The following is a 23959-nucleotide window of genomic DNA, read 5'->3' as shown; positions in this document are numbered from 1 at the left end:
TGTATATCTGTCTGTCTCTTATATGTCATCATGATTTGTGTGCATGGGGTTCTCATCTTAAACAAGCTGCGTGCTTAATGAGTCTTCCAGTTTAGTAGACCTTGTATTGTGAATTTGTACTTCCATGTACTGTGATTCTCATGTGTGTCTTACTAAATAAAACTACATCAATCAATCAATTGCTCCGAGATGAGGAGGTCCCACAGCGTAGGGTGCCGGAAGATGACGACACCGGTGAATATTGGCCAATATTGTTGATTCTTACCCTTTTCTGCACATCGTATCTAAAAAGTAAAGGTATTCCCCGCTGCTCTCTCAGATGTTTTACATTTTAGCGGTCAAGAAAATCTAAGCGACGGGTTGAAACAAGCGTTTAAATCGCTTATTTAGTCAGCCTATGGCCAGTCAACCCCCGTCCGTATGAGCTGTACTGCTCCCATAAGGTTGCATTGGGAAAACATGGCACAGGTTGACTAAAAGGCGATTTAAACGATTGTTCTTACACGTCGGTTACATTTTCCTGACCGCTAAAATTTAAAACATCTGAGAACAGGGGGCAAACCCTTTACTTTTTGGATACAATGTGCGGAAAAAGGTAAGAATCGGCAATATTGGCCAATATTCGCCGGAGTTGTCATCTGCCGGCACCCGACGCTGTAGGACCTCGTCATCTCGGAGCTATACAGCGGAGGGAGTGGTTCCAAATGGGGCTAGGCCGCTAGGTTCACATTTACAATAGAATTGCTGGTTATTTTTATTTATTTTAATGTGAAAAACTCCTACGATCGCATATAATTAGTACCATAAACAGTATATGCGTGGTAAAATACAAAGTATTCTTCTGCCTACACGTGATATACGTCATAACGTCACGTGATCCCTGAAGCGTCAGCTGTCTTGAATCCGGGTTCAACAAAGGTGCTAGACGTCGCAGTTCCCGCCCACTTCCTGTTTTTTTTGGTGCTGGAAGAAAAAACTCAATGCATTTTTCCATTGACATTTCCAAAAATATTTATATCTATTAATTTAAGCCTCGAATCAAGCCATCATGAGATGACATGAATCATGACCATAAAACGTTTTTTTCTGTGATTTTTTTTTAATTTATATTTAATTATATGATATACTATATTTAATAAATACCCTTTGTTTTGCCGTTTTCAAAAAAACAACAACACAGAATCAAACGTTTTATGGTCATGATTCATGTCATGTCATGATGGCTTGATTCGAGGCTTAAATTAATAGATATAAATATTTTTGGAAATGTCAATGGAAAAATGCATTGAGTTTTTTCTTCCGGCACCAAAAAAAACAGGAAGTGGGCGGGAACTGCGACGAACCCCGGATGTAAGCGTCACTTCCTTTGTTGACATTTTGCATCGTGAAAGAGCGCGCAGTCGGTGGGAAATTCTGGGAAATCTGCTGGTCACAGAACAGAAGGTATTTAGATTGTCAATCGATACATAATCATACTTGAATCGTCCACACCGCTTGGATCAATGGCCTGCACAAGAGGAGCGCTCATCGTGCTGGAAGGAGTGGACAAGGCCGGGAAAACTACACAATGTAGCAAGTTAGTGCAAGCCCTGCAAAACAGTGGACGACCAGCTGAGATGATGAGGTTTCCCGGTAAGATTTGAACAGTGGTGTAAAAAGTAACTATGTACAATTTTTACTTTACTTGAATATTACCATATTTTCTGTACTTTTACTTCTTCTCCACAAATATCAGAGGCTACAATTATTTTTAGTTACTCGTTACTTTGTAGATTTTACTAAACATACATTACATATTCGGCCATTTGAAAATAGCCGATCTACAAGCTATTGTGAGCGTGTATCTGCTATTTTCAATAGATTTTTATACAGTAAAAGTTGTGAAACGGGACATGCTTAATGAGTACTTTCTACTTCTGATACTTTAAGTACATTTTGAATTCCGGACTTTTGCTTGTAACAGATTATTTCTACATTGCAGTATTGGTACTTTTACTTAGGTAAAACATTTGAGTACATTTTCCACCGCTGATGGAATGTAAAAAAAATGCAAGCCGCTCTTTGTGGTGATGTTGGTATTATAGACCTGAAATTGAATGGATACCTGATCAGTGATCACAATGAATTCACCATACCACCGTCTGTTTTCTTTTGTGACAGAAAGAACCACCAAGATCGGACAGCTGATCAACGCCTACCTTGAAAACAAAAGCAACCTGGAGGACCACACAGTACACCTGTTGTTTTCTGCAAATCGCTGGGAACTCGTGTAAGAGGACATTAGCTAATTAACCGCAGTGTAAATCAAACATTTTAGTGTCAATGACCACCCATATTGATAGGCTATGTATTTGGCCGGGGACCCCCATCTGAATTCTGAACCCTATCACACATTTTTCACAAGCCTTCCAAATATTTCAGAAATAGCCGATCTACAATAAGCTCACAACACATTGTGCTTGTAGAAATATGGGTCACATTGGTTAAACAGATTTTCATTCTAATTGATACAAACTTGCCGTGGACCCCCTGGAACCCTCTCAATGACCACTAGGGTCCCTAGACCCCGCTTTGAGAACCACTGGTGTAAATTGCAGACACTACATTTGAGTAATGCATGCTGGTTAAGCAATCGCTATAAATTGGCAAGCTTTGATAGGCCGAGTGTTATTCAGTGTTTATCATAATTCCCTTGTCATTCCTTCCCAGGCCTTTAATGAAGGAAAAGTTGGAACAAGGCACCACTCTAGTTATAGATCGGTACGCCTTCTCTGGTGTTGCATTCACCAGTGCCAAGCCAGTGAGTGGTTCTGCCTTTTTTAAATTTTTATTTTATTCACGAATCCACCCATTAGCTTTGTGATGCAGTGAGTCAGGAGCTAAGGTGATGCTCTGCCTTCTACTCTACAGGGGTTCTGTCTGGACTGGTGCAAGCAACCTGACGTGGGACTGCCAAAGCCAGATCTGGTGATGTTCCTAAAGCTTAATCCAAATGATGCAGCGCTCAGGGGGCAGTTTGGAGAAGAGAGATATGAGAACAGTGTCTTCCAAAGAACAGTCCAGCAGAAGTTTGAGCAACTGATGAAGGACCCTGCAATCAACTGGCAGGTATGAATCAGGGTTAGAAGATTAAACATGTGGATTAATTACTTTTGTGCCATTTATATCCACAAAAGGGAACAACAATCTCAAAAACCAATCCTCTAATTTAACATTGCATGTGTTACTTTCTAGGTAATTGATGCTTCCCAAAGCATTGAAGATGTTCACACCAACATCAAGACCCACAGTTTAAATATCATCAACACAGCTGAGAATCAGCCACTTGGGGAACTATGGAATCAACCTAGAAAAATATAAATGTTATATCTTCAGGCAAAGGAAGTCTTGATCATAACTCATTACTTTTTGCACTTTCTTCGGATCAAGATTGAACAGACGTATAGATTTGGACCAACCAGGGGCACACGTTAATCTTATAATGCAGAGAAACTGATTTTCAAAGATTTTCATTTTATTGTATCGCTCTTTCCATTACATGTCTACAGTTCTTTCATCTGTCTACATATTGTTGAGTAAATAAATAATTGTCAAATTAACTAGTGTACAGATCTTTAGACAGGACAAGGATACCTTTGCATGAACAATTAATACAGCTTTGTCTGAAAAAACGAAGAAAATTTGGTTTCATTACAGGCTGTTACAGACTTCAGATATTAGTGACAAAACCGCGAAAGCCATGTGTGTTCATGAACCATATGTGTTTTTTAAAAACATAAAACTGTTATGGCAAATTGTTATGGAGACAGGGGAAGGCACCATATCACTTCAAAATAAACATTTAAAGTGTTAAGACTCAAATGGAGATGCTTAATGTGAAGATGTGCGTACAGAATTTATCCTGAGCTCCTGCTACTGCCTCCCACCACGGCAGCCTCCATGTTGGATACAGAGAGCATTCAGAGGCTGTTTAGAAGAACGCTGTGACACATGACTACTACGCCATGGTGGTGCTGGACTGGCTCGACAAGCTCACCAGTAATCTTCATTTCCCCCTTTTATTTGGCTTCCCTCCTGATACAGAGAAGAAATCCAGAGAATCGTCTGCGTACTGTTAAGGGCACAACTTAAACAGTACAATGTCTGTCCGTTCCTTCCCTCACAGGGACAGGATCTCAAACTCTTCATCCTCCGAGTCAAAGAACCGCTCCAACCTGTCGGTGTCTGAGAAATCTGGGAAGGGATGAAACGGGTCATTTATATTATGTATTAGGTACATATTGTCGCTGTCGGTACAAAACATTGTAGTTCCAAACCTGTTAACTGTTCAGGAAATTGACAAAAAGAACCCGTTTCAATGTTGCTCACAACATGTAATGACGCAATGTGAGCTTGTAGATAAGCTATTTGCTTTGCACAACACTCTTGTACAATGAGGTAGGGCATTAATTTACGTTAAAAACATTAACTATGGAGATACAAGGTTTCTGCCCGACAGCAACCATATACAAATCAGCCATGTGAAAACATGGAGGTCTTTACCAGGTGTGAGGTTGAGGACATCCACGCTGACCATGTGATGGGGTTGGCTGTCTACTAGCTCAAACATGGGCAAGCCTCCTTTTTTGCAGGAGAGCTAGGAAACAAGAGCAGATGTCAATTATCCTCTTACTGAACCTTCGTTAAATTAAGTTGGAAAACAGTAGCAGATGACGACAGAGTCTGAGACCTACCCTTCGAATGCGCATACACCAATCATCAAATTCATCCTCGGTTTTGCAGAAGAAGCCCTAGGAAATGACAAACAATTTGGCTTAAGCATCACAGAATAGACAAAGGAAAAACAACCAAGTGTGTTGGGCCACCACGATGCCAGAACAGCTTCAATGCACCTTGACAGACTGTACAAGTCTCAGGAACTTTATTGGGGGGATGCAACATTAATTAATTAAGCAACATTAATAATAACACACAGTGGTTCCCCAAGTTTGTATTTGGTCATGGACCCCAATCAGAAAATATTTTGTCCCAGGGACCCCGACACAAGATTTGTTAAATGTTTCCAAAAATGTTTCACATTTTATCAAGATGTTTTTGACAATAGATCTACCAGCAAGCAATGCTTTGTGGTGCCACACAATCCCTCAATTGGTGTTTTGATGACTTTAGAGAGCGCTGTCTAACACGTCGGTCCAAAATCTAACATGGGTTGAGATCTGGTGAATATGAAGGTCATAGCATATGATTTTCATTCATACGCATCAAACCATTCAGTTACACCTCATGTCCAGTAGATGGGGTCATTTTCATCCTGACAGACCACTCCCATCAGGAGTGGTTGGAAGTGTTGTGCATTAGTGTCATGTTAAGAAAAACTCTTCCATAGGCGACTCACTGAGAATGTTAATGCAGGAAGTGATTAGACTGTCAGCGAGAACTGTCTGTCCACAATTACATAGAGAGGGATGTTACAGTAGGGTTGCAGTGCCTAAACCTCTCATTACAAAGAAAGTGATATGGTCTAATGAGTCATCCTCCACCATATTCCTCATAAGTAGGTGAGTGCAAGTGTAGCATACACTAACAGTACAGGCCTGAATGCTCAGTGAGGGGGTCTGCTGCTATGCTGTGCAGAGCATTTTCCTGGCATGGTGAGAAGGTTCACTGCAAATCAATATTAAGTTATCCTGAGTGATCACCGTTATCCTATGATGAAAGCATCAGTCATCGAATGTGCATTTGCGCCACAATTTCTGACCCTATTTACTCACTGATGTCTTACTCAAAGATCGAGGAGATGTCACTTCAGTCACTGTTCCTATTAAAACACAATAATGAACCAACTTTCATAGTCACTTAGTTGTTTTCTTGATCCAAAATCAAGGGCCTGCTCAGCATGATAGGATTGACTGCTTGATTGTAGCATGCGTTAACACCCATAAGGAACCATCTGCTATGGTTATATTTCTCAGCTCACTTTATTCAGGGTTTTCCTTTAAACTGTCACACGTTTGTAGAAAGGTTCAGTAAATACACGCTGGTGTAACTTGTGTCATATTGAGAAAGTGTAATCCCAGTCAACTGTGACATATTTCCTTAAGTTTAAAATAGAATAGCCCTAGAGTCCCTACCGCTGCAATGGACGGGTCAAGTTCACAGATGTGCATGCGGCAAGGCGGGTGCTGACAGTGGTACGACTCGTCAGGGACCTGGCCATCTTCATATGGCTCCACTGCAGGCTGGGTGGTGTGGGGGTCTAAATAGATGAGCTCCTCTCCTGTAAGGTTGAAAAGAAAGTGAGCTCATAGAGGGGTAGCTCTTCTTGTGATGGAAGAATTCCACTGGTGACCATAGTAGTTAATCTAACCAACAAGCAGAACATACCGACATATCCAATGAAGTAATGGGCACTGTTGGGCTTCCCTCCGATAACGCCCAGGGACTGAGGCAGCATGAAGCATTGCTGTGAACAGAGACCATAAGACTTTATTGAAACCTGAGCTTTAACGGATATTGCATCGATTTAATTCAGCTAATAGTTGTTGTGGGTAAAATATGAGCTTGCTCTGAGACTAGATGTCCACCCATATCAAATGAGAAATGACAGTAAATTCAAATGTTGCATTGCATTTCTAACCGTATAATAGTTAACTAATTGAGTATTTTTGGTTTATGCTTTCCAAATTACATGTCCGATGATATTGCCTTGTTTGTACATTTTTGTGAAGGGTGTGTTGCCAGTAGCTGAAAGCTGAAGCATCACTACATGTACTGCATTGCAGAGGTTGCTACAATTTGTTAGTAACAAACCACTCTGGATTTCTTTCCCATTTGTCTCCCAATTTCGTCATAATGTCAATTTCCACAATGCATAGTCTCCCTGTCGTGGTTTGGTGACCTGCCGAAACGTGACGATCTTGCGGAATTCACATAACGTCGATGTCTGAATGTAAATCACTGCTGTTTGTTTTAACCTAGTGGTATTTAGGCCACATAAGATTAGGCATATAGATTTACGTTTACAGACATTGACGTTATGTGTAGTCCATAAGATGGTCACATTAACCAATTTCACCTTAACACTGCCACGCTGAAGGGTGGAGGAGGCAGACATTGGGGTATTGGAATTTGGCTTATGTGTGTGGAGAATGTAAACATGCTATCCTTCCCAGTTCTGTAGGAGTTGCTTGTGCAGCGACAGAAATCACCCTCTCCAACTCACTTCCCACCCGTGAACATTATCGCTAATTGTGTTCTTTGGAACACCCGGGCTCCTCCAAGGATGCACCATGGATGATTCAAACTCCTATGGAGATTTTGCCCATTTTGTTCCATGACAAACCAATGAGATGGGCAAACTATCCAGATAATCCATAGTCATGTTGATTGTGTGTCACCTTCAGCGTTTCGATGTAGGCTGCGTTTATGTCACTCAGGCCCAGCCTGAGTGGGATGAGCAGGACAAGAGGTTTCCAGAGGGCTGTCTCTTCCTCAGCCATGGCACAGGCACCCTCCATGCAACCGTTAAGTCCCCCTGCTCCATCTGGTTGAGCACAGGCTCCTCCATAGTCCAGCCAAGGCATACAAAGACGTTCTGCAAGAAAAAAAAACAGCCAGAATAGCTTTAATTTTTTTTCCCACAGGATTTCATTGTGTGTGTATGTGTGTGGGGGGGTTCTTTATTTCAAACAGGATAGAGTAGAGAGACAGGGAACCAAGGGCAGAGGAGGAGAAACATGCAAAACAAGAGTCTTCGCACTCACTTAGAGCATATGGTCTGTGCGCTAACTGGCTGAGCCACCAGGCACCCCATCCAATGACATTCCCTTTCATTTTTACCGTGTGTTTGGAGTCATCCAATCACACTTTTCATTTTGGTTTAATGGGGTCAAAAACATTGACATGTTATATTTCTGCAAACCAATGTTGATGTTTCAAGTACAACATTAAGTACTATATTTATTATTTTTGTATATTGTCTTTTGTTGAGGCTTGTCTGAGGGGGTTGTCTTTAAGTTTGTATGCAAAAAAATAACATTCAAGTACTATGTGTAATTTGAGTCAAAAGTGTGGCCACAGGCTCAAATCCACTTCTGTCAGTGTGCCTGCCTCGTTTTAAACATGATTGGTGATTGGATGACTCCTAGCATGAGGACACTTGGCTCATTAATTCTTCATAAATCTTCCTCTGCCATCCTATGAAAAAAGAATTGCATACAGTACAGAGGTGTGCTTTTCAGTGTTTACAACTCTAAACTACACCTTAAGGTGCATTTCAGTTAATTGTTGATAATTATCTCAATTATCATTAGAAACAACATAATTATGCATGTTGCAGCCTGGCACGTATGGTCTATGGCTGTCATTACATCAACATGATTCATTCACCGTTTTACCACAGTGCAATCACTCGGGTAAAACGTGAACCACACCTGTAGTGGGTTTGAATCCGACCCCCATCTGACAGTCTTGCATGACTCTATTCTCTCTGCCCTTAGTTGCCCGTCTGTCTCCATAGTGTCACTGACTAAACTGAATTAAAAGCATGAAATGGCAAAAAATGAATCTACCCCCCCCCCCCCACCAAAAACAAGGTGATTGTACTCACTGATCTCCTCGATCACCACTGTGTTGTCCATCGCCACATGGACGACTAATCGGCTCCATGAGTCAAACATCGCCAGTTTCCTGAGTATACAGTATAGACAGTATAAGTAAATTTGGCCACTTTTTCTCCCCCAAAGCATACAGTAGTCAGTAGTGTTTCTTTTTTTTAGAAAGCAACTGGATTCCATTAATTTGAGTATGTATGAAAATCAACACTTTAAATGTACTTAAGATAGGTAGTTCAACACACTAAATATCACTGCACAGTTTTTTTCAGTTACTTTAATGGTGCATTTAAAGTGTGGATTGATTTGAAAGGTATAACCAAAAATTGTCCCTGGAGAGAGCATTGATTTGTCCTTGACAGTGCAATTATGTTTATTCAACACTGACAACATAATTCATTAAGTTCACTAAAGTTTTAATGAATAGACAATGACATTGTATTGACACTAGTATCTTCCTTTGAGAGTGGATAATACAGGCAATCAGTTCAAAAAGATACAACACAGTGCTGGCCTGATGCAATGCCTGAGTGACCTGCTATGTGTCAACGTTGTGTGTATTCACTGTCTGGGATGTAGCAGTGCTTACTTTAGAACCTGTGCCACCGTGTTTGGTCCATACCACTGACCTATGGACTTTCCCTCTCCAACTCCCATCTGGGCTGCAGCGCAAATGGGAAAAGAAGTGTACATTAAAGTGTGATTTAATTATTTCAAGAGAGTAGGACTATGTCATGCTAATATGTTAGGGGTTTACCAATTTGATGTAGGGAATAGTAGCTGTCCTTCTTGTCAATGAAGGCATTGAGAATGCTGATGTATTCTTCTCTTTGTTTCTGCCCTCTGACCCATCTCCAGTCTGACAAACAGACAGTTATCAGTTAAAGCAAGCTCCTCGTGGTATTCTCTGAATAGAACAGTAATTTGTGCCAGACAGTGCAGTCACTTAGTTAAATGGCTCGGTAAAGATAAGCTAGACGTAAGCCTAATTTGTACTTCGATCCACGACGGTGTCACTCACCGGAAACGACGTGTTTTCAAGTGATGTGTTTTTTTGCTTGAATATCAGCTATTTTTAAGTATAAGTTTGTATAAGTTGGGTTTTAGGCTATTACTGCCATGAATAGACTGACTGTATCAAAAGCAGATAAAACCTGGGCCGCGGTGTGGCAGTCCAGGCACCCTAGGCTGCAATGCCAGCTTGACAGCATGTCGCGGGTTCGAATCCCGATCCCGACGACCTTTGCTGCGTGTCACTCCCCATTTCCTGTCAGTCTACTGTCTTATCATTAAAAGGCATAAAAGCCCCAAAACAAATTTAAAAAAAAAGAGGCAGATAAAAACATAAATAAATGTCAGTATTGACTTGAGACATACCTCGGCCTAAATGCCTACAGACCAAGGCCTCTGCAAGGATCATCTGGCCACATCGCAACATACAACCCCAGCCTGTGTCAGATGTTGGTCCTGTTCCTCCTGTAATACAATGTCACATACTATATAAGCTACCACTTGAAGGAACGGTTAAAAAAAAATAAGGTGTTGATCGCTCAACAAAGCCTATACTGGTTGGCTAACTTACCAATTGGCTGGAAGTTTTTTCTGTATGTGAACCAGAGTCGCGAAGTAACATCGGACAAAATGTCATCCTTTTCTAAAGGAAGAACATAAATCAGCAAGCGGCAGTATGTTCACGTTTCATATAAACTGTATGTGAATTGGTTTTCATACTTTACCACACTTATTTCACACTCATCATCTTATGTCGTAAATGTACTGCTATTCTCACTCACTCTCTCTTTCATACACAAACACACAACTGTAAGTACTAGTACACCAATTGTTGTGCCATCCTACCTGTGAGTGCACTGAACTCTTTCCCCAAGATCCACACAGGGTCTGAGGTCTCTGGAAAATCTTCAAACTCTCCGAAGCGAAGTGTGTCGTACGTCAGGGTAGCTGGAATTAAACAAGCATACACAAGCATGAATGATATGGGGGGCAAGTGACATTTGAAGAGTGCCCTACTTACCCATCAGCTTCAGCTGACAACTGTATAACTAGCCGTGCTATCTTTCCTTTCGCATCTTATCATTTTTTCCATCCCTAGCTATAAGGATGAAGTGTCCCCAACCTGCTTTACATATGTATGGTCCTAGATTTCCTTAATAACGTCATCACCAGTGTCAGTGTACAATACATTATTATTGTTGGGTTAGTCATAATGTACCTTGTCCAATATTCATAGCCCCAAAGAGCTTCACAAGAAAAGACATGGATCTGCAAGAGGGAGCCTGCAATCACAATTAAGCACTGTAGACCTGACATGACTTCTTCAATGCAATTAGAATGATTACTGGGCTCATCGCCAAAGTTTAAATTTGGCACTTCGGTGAATGCAGGCTGTGTCAGGGGTATACATGAACTCGTTAAAGTAAGAAAATATATCTATAGTCTTTGCAGACATAACGTGCACGTTAACGAGAGTTGTGGGGGGGGGGGGGGGGGGTCAGCGTGATTGAGTGGGAAAAAAACACTGGATGATGCTTTACTATAGCCTGGTAAACACCCCCTCCCTCCGGAAATCTCATGCATTGCATTGCATTTGGTTTCAGGAAGGAGGGTCTGGGATTGCTCACAGAGTAAAGCTGCCCGAACCGCTGCGCATACGAACCAATCAGCGGCTGCTAGGGGCGGGATCATCCAATCACCTGCCTAGTACCTTGAAAAAATGAAACTCCGTCTGTCATCGATTCTACGCCCGGAGTCTCAGATGCAAGTACGCTGTGAAACAAAATGTGTGTCGCAAGCTTCTTCCATTTGACGGAGTGAGGTTAGCTTTACTATGCATTATTATTATTATTCAGCACTTGTCCAAACCATAAACCCTTTGAACTTATGTGTGTCCGGAAGGCTGAGGCTGGAGTCTGAAATCCTTTAGCAAAACATAACACTTCTTGTTATCAGCATCATTACACCAACAGAATTGTGTTTGTTGTTACTGGTATGTTACTACTAAAAGAATGTTCTTGTGAGAAAGGGTTAATTGGGCCTATCATCAACATACCATTATATGATAAAACAACATATTTGTGAGTGTTGGGTCGATCCATTATTGTGTTATGTTTTATTATTGTGATATGGATCTCCCTTGGGTCTGAAATAAAGATTGAATTGAATTGATCCTTTTACGACTGAGTCTTTTGAACATTACATCATATGATTAAACAACATCATCTTTGAGTGTTAGGTCATTCCTTTTTACGACTCGAGTCTTTTGAACGTTACATTATTATATGATGAAACAACATATTTGAGTATTAGGTCATTGATTCCTTTAGAGACTGGGTCTTTTTTATTTTATTTTACAATGCTTGTCTAACCTTCCTTAATTCATACAAGAAAAACACCTGACACAATATAAAGCTAAACTTTGATCCCTGGCAACAAGTAGTTAGTTAATAAACACAGTGCGTGCTTTATGGGTTCATAAACACACACTCAACATTAGCTCATAATAAGGTTGCCAAACACAAACTATTGTTTATTGTTTTATTTGGATCCTATTCAGTTTGCCTTGGCAAATGAGTCTTCCTAGTTCATAGGGTCCAGAAACTTACTGTTGAATAGCAGCGACTTTATTTGAACATCTATTATGGACTTCTAAATCAACTCGATTAAGTCATCAACTTTCTCCTGACTTACACATGTCAGAAGTTTGTCAGGTTATTGTCCAGTGGCCTCACATTTCTTACTTAAGTAAAAGTATCACTGCAATGTAGAAATACTCCTGTTAGAAGTAGAAGTCCGGATTTGAAAATGTACTTGAGTAAAAGTATAGAAGTATTGGTATCAAAATGTACTTAAAGTACCAAAAGTAGAAAGTAGTAGTACTCATTAAGCAGAGTGTCTCGTTTCACAAGTCTAAAATGTCTCAAAATCATTTGAAAATAGCAGATGTACAAGCTCACAATGCGTAGATCGGCTATTTTCAAATGGCCGAAATGTTGAAGTGCTGAAGTGGTTAATGTATGTTTTGTAATAATCAAAATCTTCAAAGTAACTACTAACTCAAGTTTTCAAATAATTATAGTGGAGTAAAGGTACAATATTTGGCTCTGAGGTGTAGTGGAATAGAAGTACAACAAGTATTGCAAATTGGAAATACTTCAGTAAAGTAAAAAGTACCTCAAAATTGTACTTAAGTACAGTACTTGGGTAAATGTACTTATTTACTTTACACCACGTTATTGTCAGACTCAGTGTGAACCTAATGACTCTGAATGGTGACAATGCACTGACTGTGATGATGTCTCATCATCATGGGCGGAACATTAGCATGACCAGTCCAACCACCAAGGACAACACAGCAGAGCCAATACGCAGTATAAACACTTCCCACGGCGCTATAAACAACAACGCCGTCTGGCAGTCAATAGAATAAGTGACATTTAGGTTGTGCGACTAGCTGTCAATACGAGGAACCCGAAGGACACACTTTTATAAAGGCTAGAAGCACAAGCTAGCACAGTTTAGCTTTGGTCAAAACGTTAGCCTGCTAATGGTAACTGGGCTAAAGAAAGCACCAGAGAGGAGTGCGTGTTGTTCTGCCCGTGGGGCTGACAAAGTGTTTTCGTGACAGAGTCAACAAAACACGAATCAGTGGGACAGTTCGGACGTTAGCTTAGCGGCTAAAAGGGGGAACTAAATACTTTTATTTCCAACAAACAAACGCATCCTACCTGCATCCATCCCGACGGTCTTCAGCCTATCTTGTTTGTTATGCACTGCTCTCCGCCAATGGGAAGCGCGTCTTTGTTGCGGAATTCGTAAAAAGAGGGCGGGACCTTTTCCGGCCGCGTCCAATCAGGCGGTCTGTTTTGGGCGGAGTCGATCGGTTTCACTTCCACCGACGATACGTGTACATGTCTGCGGTGACTCTGGCATTGGGCTGCGGCGCGCACATGTTCTATAGATCAGCGCTGAGCGCCGAGCAGGCAGGCAGGCGACCACCACCATCTGTAAACAAACCCGTTCAACGTGTCTTCCCTTCTATCCCATGTCATGATGACATGACTCTGCTTGTTTACCTGCTTCTGTATCTCAGTTGTTACACATTGCGTTAATATAAGACATTGACATCTTTGGTCCTGCTTCTTTTCTTTTCTTCATCTTTTGTTGTGTTAGTTTTAAGTTGTGTTGTATGTATTTTATTATTTTTTTCCAAAAAGAATTCATGATGCATCTATGTATGTTCTGCTGGCATAATTGCATTGTTTTGTGACATGATGAATAAAAACAATTGATAACAAAAAATTATAAATTTTTACTAAATGACCAATAAAAAAGCTGCACGACAAGGCCGACACATTTTGAAACTCTTTTTATTGCGTAAGACACTCAGTGCTCATGCATGCCAAACAAAAGTGAGATTATTCACGTAATGTGTTCTATTTGTAAAATGAAATAAAAGTGCATCGAGCCCAAGAAGGCTACAATTACATAGAAACGGTCCAGAAAACACTCTCTCTTTGCAAAACGCACAGGCACGCGCACGCTCCCTCGCGCACCACACACACAACACACACACACACACACACACACACACACACACACACACACACACACACACACTTAAGTGCAGTATATTGTGCACATAATATGGCATTCATGTGCCTTTCTTGGTCTCCTTTTCATTAGATCAATTTTATTATAATATTTTCAGGCTGACAAAACAGACCAGTGTCAGACCGAGGTATGCTCTCGGCCAGATATACAGTAGTAGGCCAATCAGATTAACAATCACACAGATATATAACAGCGGTTATATATCAGTTGTAAGACCGCCTTACGACTGATATATAACCACTGTTATATATATGTGTGTTTATTAATCTGATTTGGTCTTTTGCATTGCTTTGATTGTTGCCGTTTTAACTTTTAGACTGTTTGGAATCTTGTTTTTATTGTTGCTGTGTTTTATAATTCAAGCTGTAATAAGCTTGAAATAAAATGTCCCCGTAATTACCATTTTAACCACTAGGAGAGCAAACACTTCCTACAAACGGGTATCTCAGCTTCAGGCAGCCAAATGAGCCAATATTCAATTTAATAAAGTATGGAAAAGAATAGCCCTAAATTCTCAGTGCCTAGTTAAAAGTCTTTGACACACAATACACCAAGCATGTGACCTAATCATGAACTAAGGCTTTAATATCTTGAGTGAGTGTGTCATAATATTACTGTTAACAATAAATACATACTCTAGTCTAGCATGTGAAGCCGAGGAGATTAGACTAAATCCATGTTGTCTGTGAAGGGTGATCATTCACGAAGGCTCAGTGCATACGTCCTCAAGTGTAAACATATCCAAGGCAGTGGTTACTTCTTCAATGGGGCGGTGTTGTACTATGCTGGTGAACGAGACTACAGCTGTCCGATAATCTGATTGTAGCATACCAAATCACACCTTTCACTTGTCCCGGAGGAGATAAAACACCATCGCCTTCAAGTAGTGTCCACAGGCACAGACGACAGACACCAACCAGTGGGAATGGAAGCTGGGGTCAGTATTCACCACACATTTAGTTACATCCACCTGGGTTGGGAAAGGAAAGGCATACATTCAGCATATTCTATGAATATAATATAATGACAGAGTTTGTCAGGCATAGGTGGAACCTCACAAGTGGGTCACTAGACAGAGCCAAGGACAACGCATTTTAATGGTAACATATTGTGTTATTATTTGATATCGTTAGGCAGAAACCGTGTCCAAAACCGTTACCTTTCAGGAAATGGAAAAAAGAATGTGTGTTCCAATGGATCCGATGTAGTTATTATTTATTCACAAGCTATTGTTAATACTTAACCACTTTCAAGATGGCCCTCTGTATTCTGGGCATGTTATTATTGGCGAATACTGTATTTTCAAAACATTTTCAAGATTTTTCAAAGCAACCTTAACCTTATAGTCAAAGCTAACTTCCAGTCCCAGGTTTTCGGAACTGAGGTACAGGAGGTCATTCATGCATCACTAATTGCTTCTCTAAAATGAAACAGCAGGAAACTAACAAACTAAATTGTATTTTCCTGATTCCAAGAAAATACTAAATGTATGTTTCAAATATTGGTCTGAAGAGCTTATACATCCAAAATGTATCCATACTTTGACAACATCCTAACTGCAGTGTGAGAGGCTGTGCAACTAGTCCACAAATATGCAATTCCAAAGCCAAAGACAACACTGTAACCCAGTGACTGTATTGACTCTAACCTCAACAGAACATATTTCAGCAAACCACCTAAGCGGGTGGGAGATTTTTTAGATGCAACCAAATAAAAGAATGTACTGAGAAATAAGTGCTAAAGTTCTGCCCAATCTAAATTATTCCTTTAGTTCATAAGTTGTTAGTTAAGTAACCTAGTTAAGTAATCTGTGGTAAATGCTGCCATCACAACTCGTACGTGCAATATGACATGCGCTCACAGATCAGATTATAATTAATTATCCCCAGAAAATAGGTCCCTTATTCATCCCCCGGATGTTGGTTATACAAGGCATTGTGTCCCATTTTGTGACACCCTACTTATCTGCGAGAGTAAACAAACATGAGGCTTCTACTGTAGTGTCAGCAGAGACAGGGCAGAGGGTCTGGATCAGGGTGGACGAATAGTTTCAGTTATTTTGTGCATTCCCCCAAATGCACAATTAAAGCTCAGAGAGCTTTTGTTCACTTTGTATGCCTTGCCAACAGAGCGGAACATGGAGAGAGGCACTTTTCCAGTCCTTTTGGGCCTGAGCTCCAGCACCATTTTTGAAGTTCACAACTAAAGTTGTTGTTGTTTTATTAAGTAGCATTTAGGCTTATAATTGTTCATTCCCAATAGCACTAAATGAAGGTCAGCTGTTCAGGAACTGCTCTTTCTTATAGATTGAAGGAATGATCATCAATGAGCTTGCATTAATTTCAACACATGTAATTGAACTCTAACTCTGTTAGACCTACTGATTATGTTTGGAGGGTAAGCTAAATTATAGCTGGTTGTACAAACTACCCTTAAACTCTTAAGTGCTTTTGATACCAAGCATTTGAACTAAAATATATTGTTTTAAATATAATTCTAATTCAAGTCCACACCACAACCATAACAATGACAAAAGTGAATGATATAGTTATCATTATGGTGCTTGGTGTGGACAGCCCTTTAAGCCCTATTTTATACTTCAGCTATTTGTAAATAGTTGAAGTACTATAGTTGAAGATTTGAAAAATCTTATTTTTTTAAAACTCTTATGTTGAAAATGCTTGAGAAAGTTTGAAAATGTTAACCTATAAATGACATGCCCAGAATAGGGACACCAGGATTCAAGATAAGTTAAACTAATGTACACACACACACACACAATGAAAAAGTGAAAGTGAAAAGCCACAATCTCACTTCCCCTTACCCAGCCCCCTCTCCTTTTCAACCAGGAGGTCAGACTCTTGCGGACAAACTCCCCCATGCAGTCTACAATGGTATGGACCATGGCTGGGTGGCCATGCCGGACACAGTCCACTGCCAAGGCTCCTGCCACGGCATACAGAGAAACTACCTTTCCCCAAGTCACACCTGGGAACAGATGAGAGATGCAACAAATTATAAGACTGTAAGGAAGTGAATACAACAAAACATAGTGTTTCCTTGCTCTATGCTTTAGTGCTTGCTCTAAGCTTCCTCTATGTTGTGGTGAGGTCTGGTCTGTTTTGTGGTTGTCAAATATTTTAAATATGTTGCACAAAATTATAACACATTTTCCTGACCATTTCTAAAGTGTCTCAATGTGATATCAGTCCAACCCGTCATACAGTATCTGTTGTCCTGTAACATTAACACAGCTAACTCCCACATGCAACACCATTGTGAAGTACTTAACATTGTTAGATTTAAACGTGTCTGAGAAACGCGTATGCGTGCGTGCTGGGGGGTCTCAGCTTTTGACCCATTTGTAAGAAGGAGGCCTTCCAAGGATAAACCTTTGGAAAGCACTGTCTTTAGAGTTATATAACCCCCAGCAGCGGCCAACCTGCCTTTCTCTATAGACAAAGACGAAAGCTCAGGAACAAGGCTTGACGTAACCAGAGTGCATTATTCTGTTAGATCAGTCAGCAGGTCATTTTTTCAGAATGATTCCACATGTTAACTAATGCCTTTATCTAACACACCATTTAAGGTCAAGTCGATGAGATTGTTGCAAGGTATTTAAACATCCAACACATACAAATGGTCTCATTTCCATCTATCGTCTAGAATAGTCATCCTTTGGTTCACTAAGTCTGATAAATGATGATGCTGTTGTTTCTCTTGTTGTTTATATGGCCTGATCTGGAATCACAGTGTGTTGCCCCTGTTTTAACACAAGTACGCTTCGACTGACTTGTTTACAAAGTAGTTTTGTTCAACTGAAGATGTTTTTTCACTCTGAAATTCCTCGTCTGAACTTTTTGTTACAAGGACTGCCAGTATGTAAATGGGTACCAAATGTATCCCTGCTTTCCCAACACCAGATGGTTCCACTGTGCTTATTACAGGATACTACATGGATGAGTTGACTTCAAGTGTGAGTACTTATTGTAACAATTTACACATATTCTCTCTAAAGTTCAGACACCTGGGGTTTGGGTTTCAACATTGATAATCACTTGATCACTTGCATCCCTACTCTGGGGGGGGGGGGGAATAGCAGATCTACAAGCTCACAACACGTCACAACGCAGCATGTTGTGAGCTTGTAGATCAGCTATTTTCTGCAAAGCTATAAGGAGGGGGTCTAGTATAGAACCCTGGTAGACTCCGGTCAAATACGTTTAAAATGCCACAAATAAGCATACCGGTGATGCTTTTTGCATTGGTGCAGATAGCCCATTCACTGACATCCTCAGCTTTTGCCTGTGCAGAGTTAAGGACATTTCACACTGTGGAGAAAACACTGACGTATGTGATGCTCCGTTTTACTCATCGAACAAGTCTGCGGTTATATACTGTAATCTACTCCTGCCCAGGACTTCCTCTCGAGATGGTGAACTCTATGCTTAGCTAAGCTGTCAATCCAAATGTATCATTAGCAAGGGAGGAAAGTTCAAGTCAAACCACAACCACTGTAGAGTATATTACCCATAAAATAGTACAAACATGGTCAAACAGAGTACTACAAAATAGTTGGACGAATGTGTCAGGAGTAAGCTGGGTATTTAACCACATGAACCCTAGCGTCCCTAGCGAGAACATTCATCACAAATAACCGATCTACAAGCTAACAATGTTGTTGTTATTGTGAGTTTGTAGATCAGCTATTTTCTGTGAAGACATTTGGCGTTGAGAGAAAAAAGGAGCGGACATAGTATAGAGGCCTGGGGGGCCCAGTCAACTAATTATAATTATAGGGTTTAAGTGGTTAATCGGCAGTTATGGTCAGTTTAAGTCAGTGAAAAATGCATAAAACCACTCTAAAACGTCATATTTTGCACATCGTACACCAGGCTGTCCCCTTTGGTTTGCAATTACCCCTTATGGTAGTTGCCCATGGAGCAGAGTGCTTTGTGGCTGTGTTCCCTGAGGAAAGGAGTGTGCTGATGAGTGAACTCCCTGGGTGGGGACTAAACTGTGTGTAATGACCACACTCCAGGAACATTTTAACCTAATATGGGGCAGACCGACATGTTCACTGTACAAGCTCTTTTCCTGCAAAGGGGACAATAGCAGAACAAACTTCCCTCTAAAGCCTGATTTGTACTTTGTTGCACGATGGTGTCGCACACCCAAAATAGCCGATCTACAAGCTCACAACGCGCCGAATCACAACGTGTGTTGTAAGCTTGTAGATTGGCTATCTGTGGTGAAGAGTTAAGCATAACACACAGGATTGCAGTGTGCAAGCTTTCTTTCCACATCGGTGGTTTGGATAAAGTGTGGTTCAGCATGTCTCTGTGTGTACATGTGCTTGTTCCTTTTCCTCCATGTAAAGCAAACGTTGAGCCTGTCTGTGTACAAAGGGATCTATTTTGTTTGTCTCCCTGGAGACACCATTAGCCTCACTTACATCCAGTAAGAGAACTGCAAAAAGCAGTAAAACAATATAATTAACACAGAGGGTTTTGTTGTGTACACAACAAAATCCTCTGTGTTAATTCAACTCTAGACAGTGGTAAAATGTTTTACCCCTCTCTAGAGTTGGATTAACACAGTGGATTTTGCTGTCCACTCTGAGGACTGTTACAAATTGCTGTGTCCATCTTGAAGCCTCAACATTCAGTGTTGTTGTTGGAGTTGGGTGAAGGACTGCAGGTTCTCCTTTCTAAATGAAACCTAAACAATGAGCTTCTAAAGGCACAATCGGCTGTGCTGCATTTGTTAAGTCCAGAATGTGTGCAAACCAGAAATGAGCATGGTGACAAAAACAAAACAAACAAATAAACCAAAAAAAAACAAAAAAACATGCACTGGCAAATCACAAGCAGAAAGCACAATGTCTTAACCAGACTGGTCAGTTTCTTCTATTAATCTGTGTCTGTCTGTGTCTGTGTCTGTGTCTGTGTGTGTGTGTGTGTGTGTGTGTGTGTGTGTGTGTGTGTGTGTGTGTGTGTGTGTGTGTGTGTGCACACACACACACACACGTGTGTGTGTGCGCGTGTGTGTGTGTGTGTGTGTGTGTGTGTGTGTGTGTGTGTGTGTGTGTGCGTGCCTGTCTCTGTGTGCATGTGTGTTTATATGATAAGCTCTGTCTCTTGGTGGCTGTGATGTTGACATTACATTTTCCTTGTTTCCCTTAGCTACGGTATGACATTTTGATGGTTCATGCTAGTCATGTGATATTAAAGTTGTTCTCACTGTACAAGAACTGTTATGTGACATAGCCTACAAGTGTATCTTTTTGTGCATTTTTCCTATGCATTATGTTGTTTATATACGCAGTCACACAGTTATGTTTAACGTGCTGAGTATATTATCATTAGATTGAACTGAATATGTTTTATATGATGGATATATCTAATTTGTATGTATGTATCTATCCATTAAAAATGTATTGTATGTATCCAATCCAAGTGTATGAGGTAAAGCAGAAGAGCTTTACCTCTAAAAGCTCAATTTTTCTGATGTTGATCTTCTGTTCAGCATTTATCATTTGGATGTGCATAATCTTTTTTTTCCAAGCTCACAAAAAAAACCAAAACTTACATTTATATCTGCAAGTATACCTGCATGCATATTTGAATATTTGAAAAGAATACTGTATGTACCTGTGGAGAATATATCTGCAGCCACTGCCAGGAAGGCGTCAGAAACCACGCTCTCTGATGCCACTGTGATATTGAGTTGCCGAGCCACATTACGGTAAATGTTGGGACGTAGGTACTCCAACTCATCGCCTGGTACCAAAACAAAACAATCATTTATGAGCTTCCTCCTTCCTCCATCTTTACACTACAAGTGATATTAATATTACATTGCCTGGGTGACATATGGTCTTAAAGCTTTTTATAAAACGTATTCATAGATGTTTACATATTAATCTAAGTAAATATATTTAACAATTTGTCTTTCTGGACTGGAGATCTCCATTATTTAAATTAGGCCCACTAGTTATAACCTATTTATTAGGTTATCGTTTATAATTTAAAAATATGCAGCCATGTCTTATTGTCTTGGATAAGCTTGTGTCAATGGTCCACAGGCAGGGTGATAAAACAGTTTGGAGATTCTGTCATGTTGACAATATGCTTATAAAGGCCATCCATCACTACATAGGCCAAGGTCCAGGGACCCCCAGAGAACCTGTAAGACGGTTCTGCGGAGTCCTCAGAAAAAATAGTTAATACACTGTAATAGCTGATCTACAAGCTCAACAAGTGTTATGAGCTTGTAGAAAATGTATAACAACAAAAATATAGCCAATTAACCTACCCAGCCAATCATGATTATTGATAACCTACCCAGCCAAATAACCTACCCAGCAGCCTATCATGATTATTGATAACCTACCCAGCCAAATAACCTACCCAGCCAATCATGATTATTCATAACCTACCCAGCCAAATAACCTACCCAGCCAATCATGATTATTGATAACCTACCCAGCCAATCATGATTATTGATAACCTACCCAGCCAAGTAACCTACCCAGCCAATCATGATTATTGATAACCTACCCAGCCAAATAACCTACCCAGCCAATCATGATTATTGATAACCTACCCAGCCAAATAACCTACCCAGCCAATCATGATTATTGATAACCAACCCAGCCAAATAACCTACCTAGCCAATCATGATTATTGATAACCTACCCAGCCAAATAACCTACCCAGCCAATCATAATTATTGATAACCTACCCAGCCAAATAACCTACCCAGCCAATCATGATTATTGTCATTGATCACCTACCCAGCCAAAGAAGCACGGAGGATATCTCTCCAATCGTCCCCCCTGACGCGGACAGTCCGTGCTCAGGCTTGGACCAGCCGATCCCGGCCCGGTTCAGCCTGGAGTGGATGTAGTCCCTGCACAGAGCCTTGGCCTGGGACACCAGCTCCTTGTCGGTGGGCGAGCGGTGGTCGAACACGTCCATCACTTCGGCCGCAAACACCGAGGAGCGACGCAGCATCTCCATGTGTTCATCAGCGGTGCATTATATTACTGTCAACCCCCCCCCAAAACCACCTAGATCCTCCTTAATCACCGTGTATGGAGGTCCACACTTCACCCAGCACTGACCAGACCTCCCCTTGGCAGATGATGATAATCAGAGAATGTTGTCCAGCATATAAGAACACACACACGGACCGATGGATGGACTAGACCTGGTTTAGATCATCTCTGGACAGCTTTTAATAGAAGTATTATCTGTCTTCAAATTCAATGAGCCCACAGCTGCAATAGAAATTAACATTTAGACGAGGAATAAACGAACAATTGCATCGGGAAAAAAAACAAAAACAACTTGATCAATATAGCTACAGTAGGCGATCTCTTGATATCGAATATCGTATCGGCATCACAGCATAGCCTACATTGCATCATAATATTGTAAAACAAAGTGAAACTTACCCTGGATTTTATTTTATTATGGTACTTTCTTCAACGCGCTAAACTATACAAACGTCCGTAAGCTATTTAGTATATATTTTTTTTAATCTTTTATTTTTATACCTAAAACGTCGCTTTGATTATTGAAGCTGCTATAATTTGGCTACAGATTCGAGGTCAATCTGTTACGCGCAAAACTATTCTACGGCTCATTGAGTCTGGCAACGTTTCCTTCTATGGACACTATGCTGTCTGTGGTCTAAAGGCGGAGAGAAACCTGTCCCCGCCTCGACCAGCTCTATGATGTGGTCCACATCATAGCACATTGTTTTACAGTGGTTCTCAAACTTTTGAATTTCAAAGACCCAATGACAGGGGTCTTCAACGTTTTTCAGGCCAAGGACCCCTTAGCTGAGACACCCGATAGCTGAAAGATTAAGCACGGACCCACCCCCCTACATTGTTTACTATCGAGTTGCAGATTAAAACATTTCATAGATAGCTTCATTGACTATCAGTGTTGTGTAAATTCATGTTTTTTTGTTAATTTCAGACATTTAACCACTTAAACATTCAATACTTCGTACTTGATTTGCAACCTCTTTGCCGAAAATAGCAGAACCTTGATGAATTAGTCCCTGGCTGCATGTGAGGTTCAATCTATGAGCATACATTTGTGTGCATGGTCTGCCAATCACTTGATTCAATCTCTTCTATTGTATTTTACACAATAGAGGGGGAAATGGCTATGTAAAATGATCTATAACCAGTCCATTACCTCATAACATGGTACTTTTTGTTCCACTATAATTTCTTAATTTCGAGTATTTTCACAATATTTAGTGGTGTGCCGTCTACCAAATCAGAATTCTTAATTTGAATTATTAGGCTATTATTATTATCATCATCATCATCTGCATAACAGTAGCTACATTTGAACCTTAACCAAGAACTAAGTGACTATTTTGCTCAAGAAAAACAGACTTGCTGGTGATATGAAATTAACAGTATGAACATAAGAGATCTTTCTGCAGGCTCCGAAACTAATTCATGTCTTTCCAATGTTTGGTGTTTGGCACATTTCCCTCAGGTGAATAGAACAATGAAACACTGCTTTCACACATACCAGAATGACAACAGCTCTTGAACACACACATTCTCAGTAACCCTGTTAAACGTTTTTCTTTGGTAGGCTAACGTACAGTAGATGTTGGCACTTGCAAAGAAATCTGCCCCACGCCCAGTCTAGTTAACAATAGAAATGCTGCTGTTGGGACAT

The 23959-nt window shown here is 40.5% G+C and overlaps 3 protein-coding genes across 3 annotated transcripts; 1 reads left to right on the top strand and 2 right to left on the bottom strand.

Moving 5' to 3' along the window:
• Positions 1-1380: 1380 nt before the first annotated feature.
• Positions 1381-4018, top strand: dtymk (deoxythymidylate kinase (thymidylate kinase)). The gene is made up of 5 exons (XM_080430147.1): positions 1381-1632; positions 2161-2269; positions 2710-2800; positions 2911-3108; positions 3235-4018. The coding sequence occupies exons 1-5, from the start codon at positions 1503-1505 to the stop codon at positions 3358-3360; spliced, it is 654 nt and encodes a 217-aa protein (XP_080286273.1). The 5' UTR covers positions 1381-1502; the 3' UTR covers positions 3361-4018.
• A 6-nt stretch (positions 4019-4024) lies between these two features.
• Positions 4025-13456, bottom strand: atg4b (autophagy related 4B, cysteine peptidase). Its single transcript, XM_080430146.1, has 13 exons — positions 13355-13456; positions 10470-10571; positions 10195-10266; positions 9990-10088; positions 9370-9471; positions 9202-9274; positions 8609-8688; positions 7398-7594; positions 6385-6463; positions 6132-6277; positions 4734-4790; positions 4543-4636; positions 4025-4233 (listed from the first exon to the last, which is right to left on the bottom strand). The coding sequence occupies exons 1-13, from the start codon at positions 13362-13364 to the stop codon at positions 4160-4162; spliced, it is 1185 nt and encodes a 394-aa protein (XP_080286272.1). The 5' UTR covers positions 13365-13456; the 3' UTR covers positions 4025-4159.
• A 530-nt stretch (positions 13457-13986) lies between these two features.
• On the bottom strand, positions 13987-22906 carry boka (BCL2 family apoptosis regulator BOK a). The gene is made up of 5 exons (XM_080430687.1): positions 22702-22906; positions 22039-22524; positions 20894-21022; positions 17065-17228; positions 13987-15210 (listed from the first exon to the last, which is right to left on the bottom strand). The coding sequence occupies exons 2-5, from the start codon at positions 22262-22264 to the stop codon at positions 15085-15087; spliced, it is 645 nt and encodes a 214-aa protein (XP_080286813.1). The 5' UTR covers positions 22265-22524; positions 22702-22906; the 3' UTR covers positions 13987-15084.
• Positions 22907-23959: the final 1053 nt, after the last annotated feature.

The sequence above is a fragment of the Gymnoscopelus braueri genome, assembly GCF_963280865.1.
Source record: "Gymnoscopelus braueri genome assembly, chromosome: 6".
Classification (NCBI taxonomy): domain Eukaryota; kingdom Metazoa; phylum Chordata; class Actinopteri; order Myctophiformes; family Myctophidae; genus Gymnoscopelus; species Gymnoscopelus braueri.
This window is presented reverse-complemented; position numbering and strand designations above follow the sequence as displayed.

Coding starts and splice junctions, on each gene's coding strand:
- atg4b (XM_080430146.1), bottom strand. Junction 6,278..6,384: donor TTACTTCATTGGATATGTCG/GTATGTTCTGCT, acceptor TCAACCTTACAG/GAGAGGAGCTCATCTATTTA. Junction 4,791..6,131: donor TTGACCCGTCCATTGCAGCG/GTAGGGACTCTA, acceptor GTCATTTCCTAG/GGCTTCTTCTGCAAAACCGA.
- boka (XM_080430687.1), bottom strand. CDS start 22,264: ATGGAGATGCTGCGTCGCTCCTCGGTGTTTGCGGCCGAAGTGATGGAC. Junction 17,229..20,893: donor TGCAGATATATTCTCCACAG/GTACATACAGTA, acceptor ATCTGTTCCCAG/GTGTGACTTGGGGAAAGGTA. Junction 15,211..17,064: donor TGAAAAGGAGAGGGGGCTGG/GTAAGGGGAAGT, acceptor TTCCCAACCCAG/GTGGATGTAACTAAATGTGT.
- dtymk (XM_080430147.1), top strand. CDS start 1,503: ATGGCCTGCACAAGAGGAGCGCTCATCGTGCTGGAAGGAGTGGACAAG. Junction 1,633..2,160: donor TGAGATGATGAGGTTTCCCG/GTAAGATTTGAA, acceptor CTTTTGTGACAG/AAAGAACCACCAAGATCGGA. Junction 3,109..3,234: donor ACCCTGCAATCAACTGGCAG/GTATGAATCAGG, acceptor GTTACTTTCTAG/GTAATTGATGCTTCCCAAAG.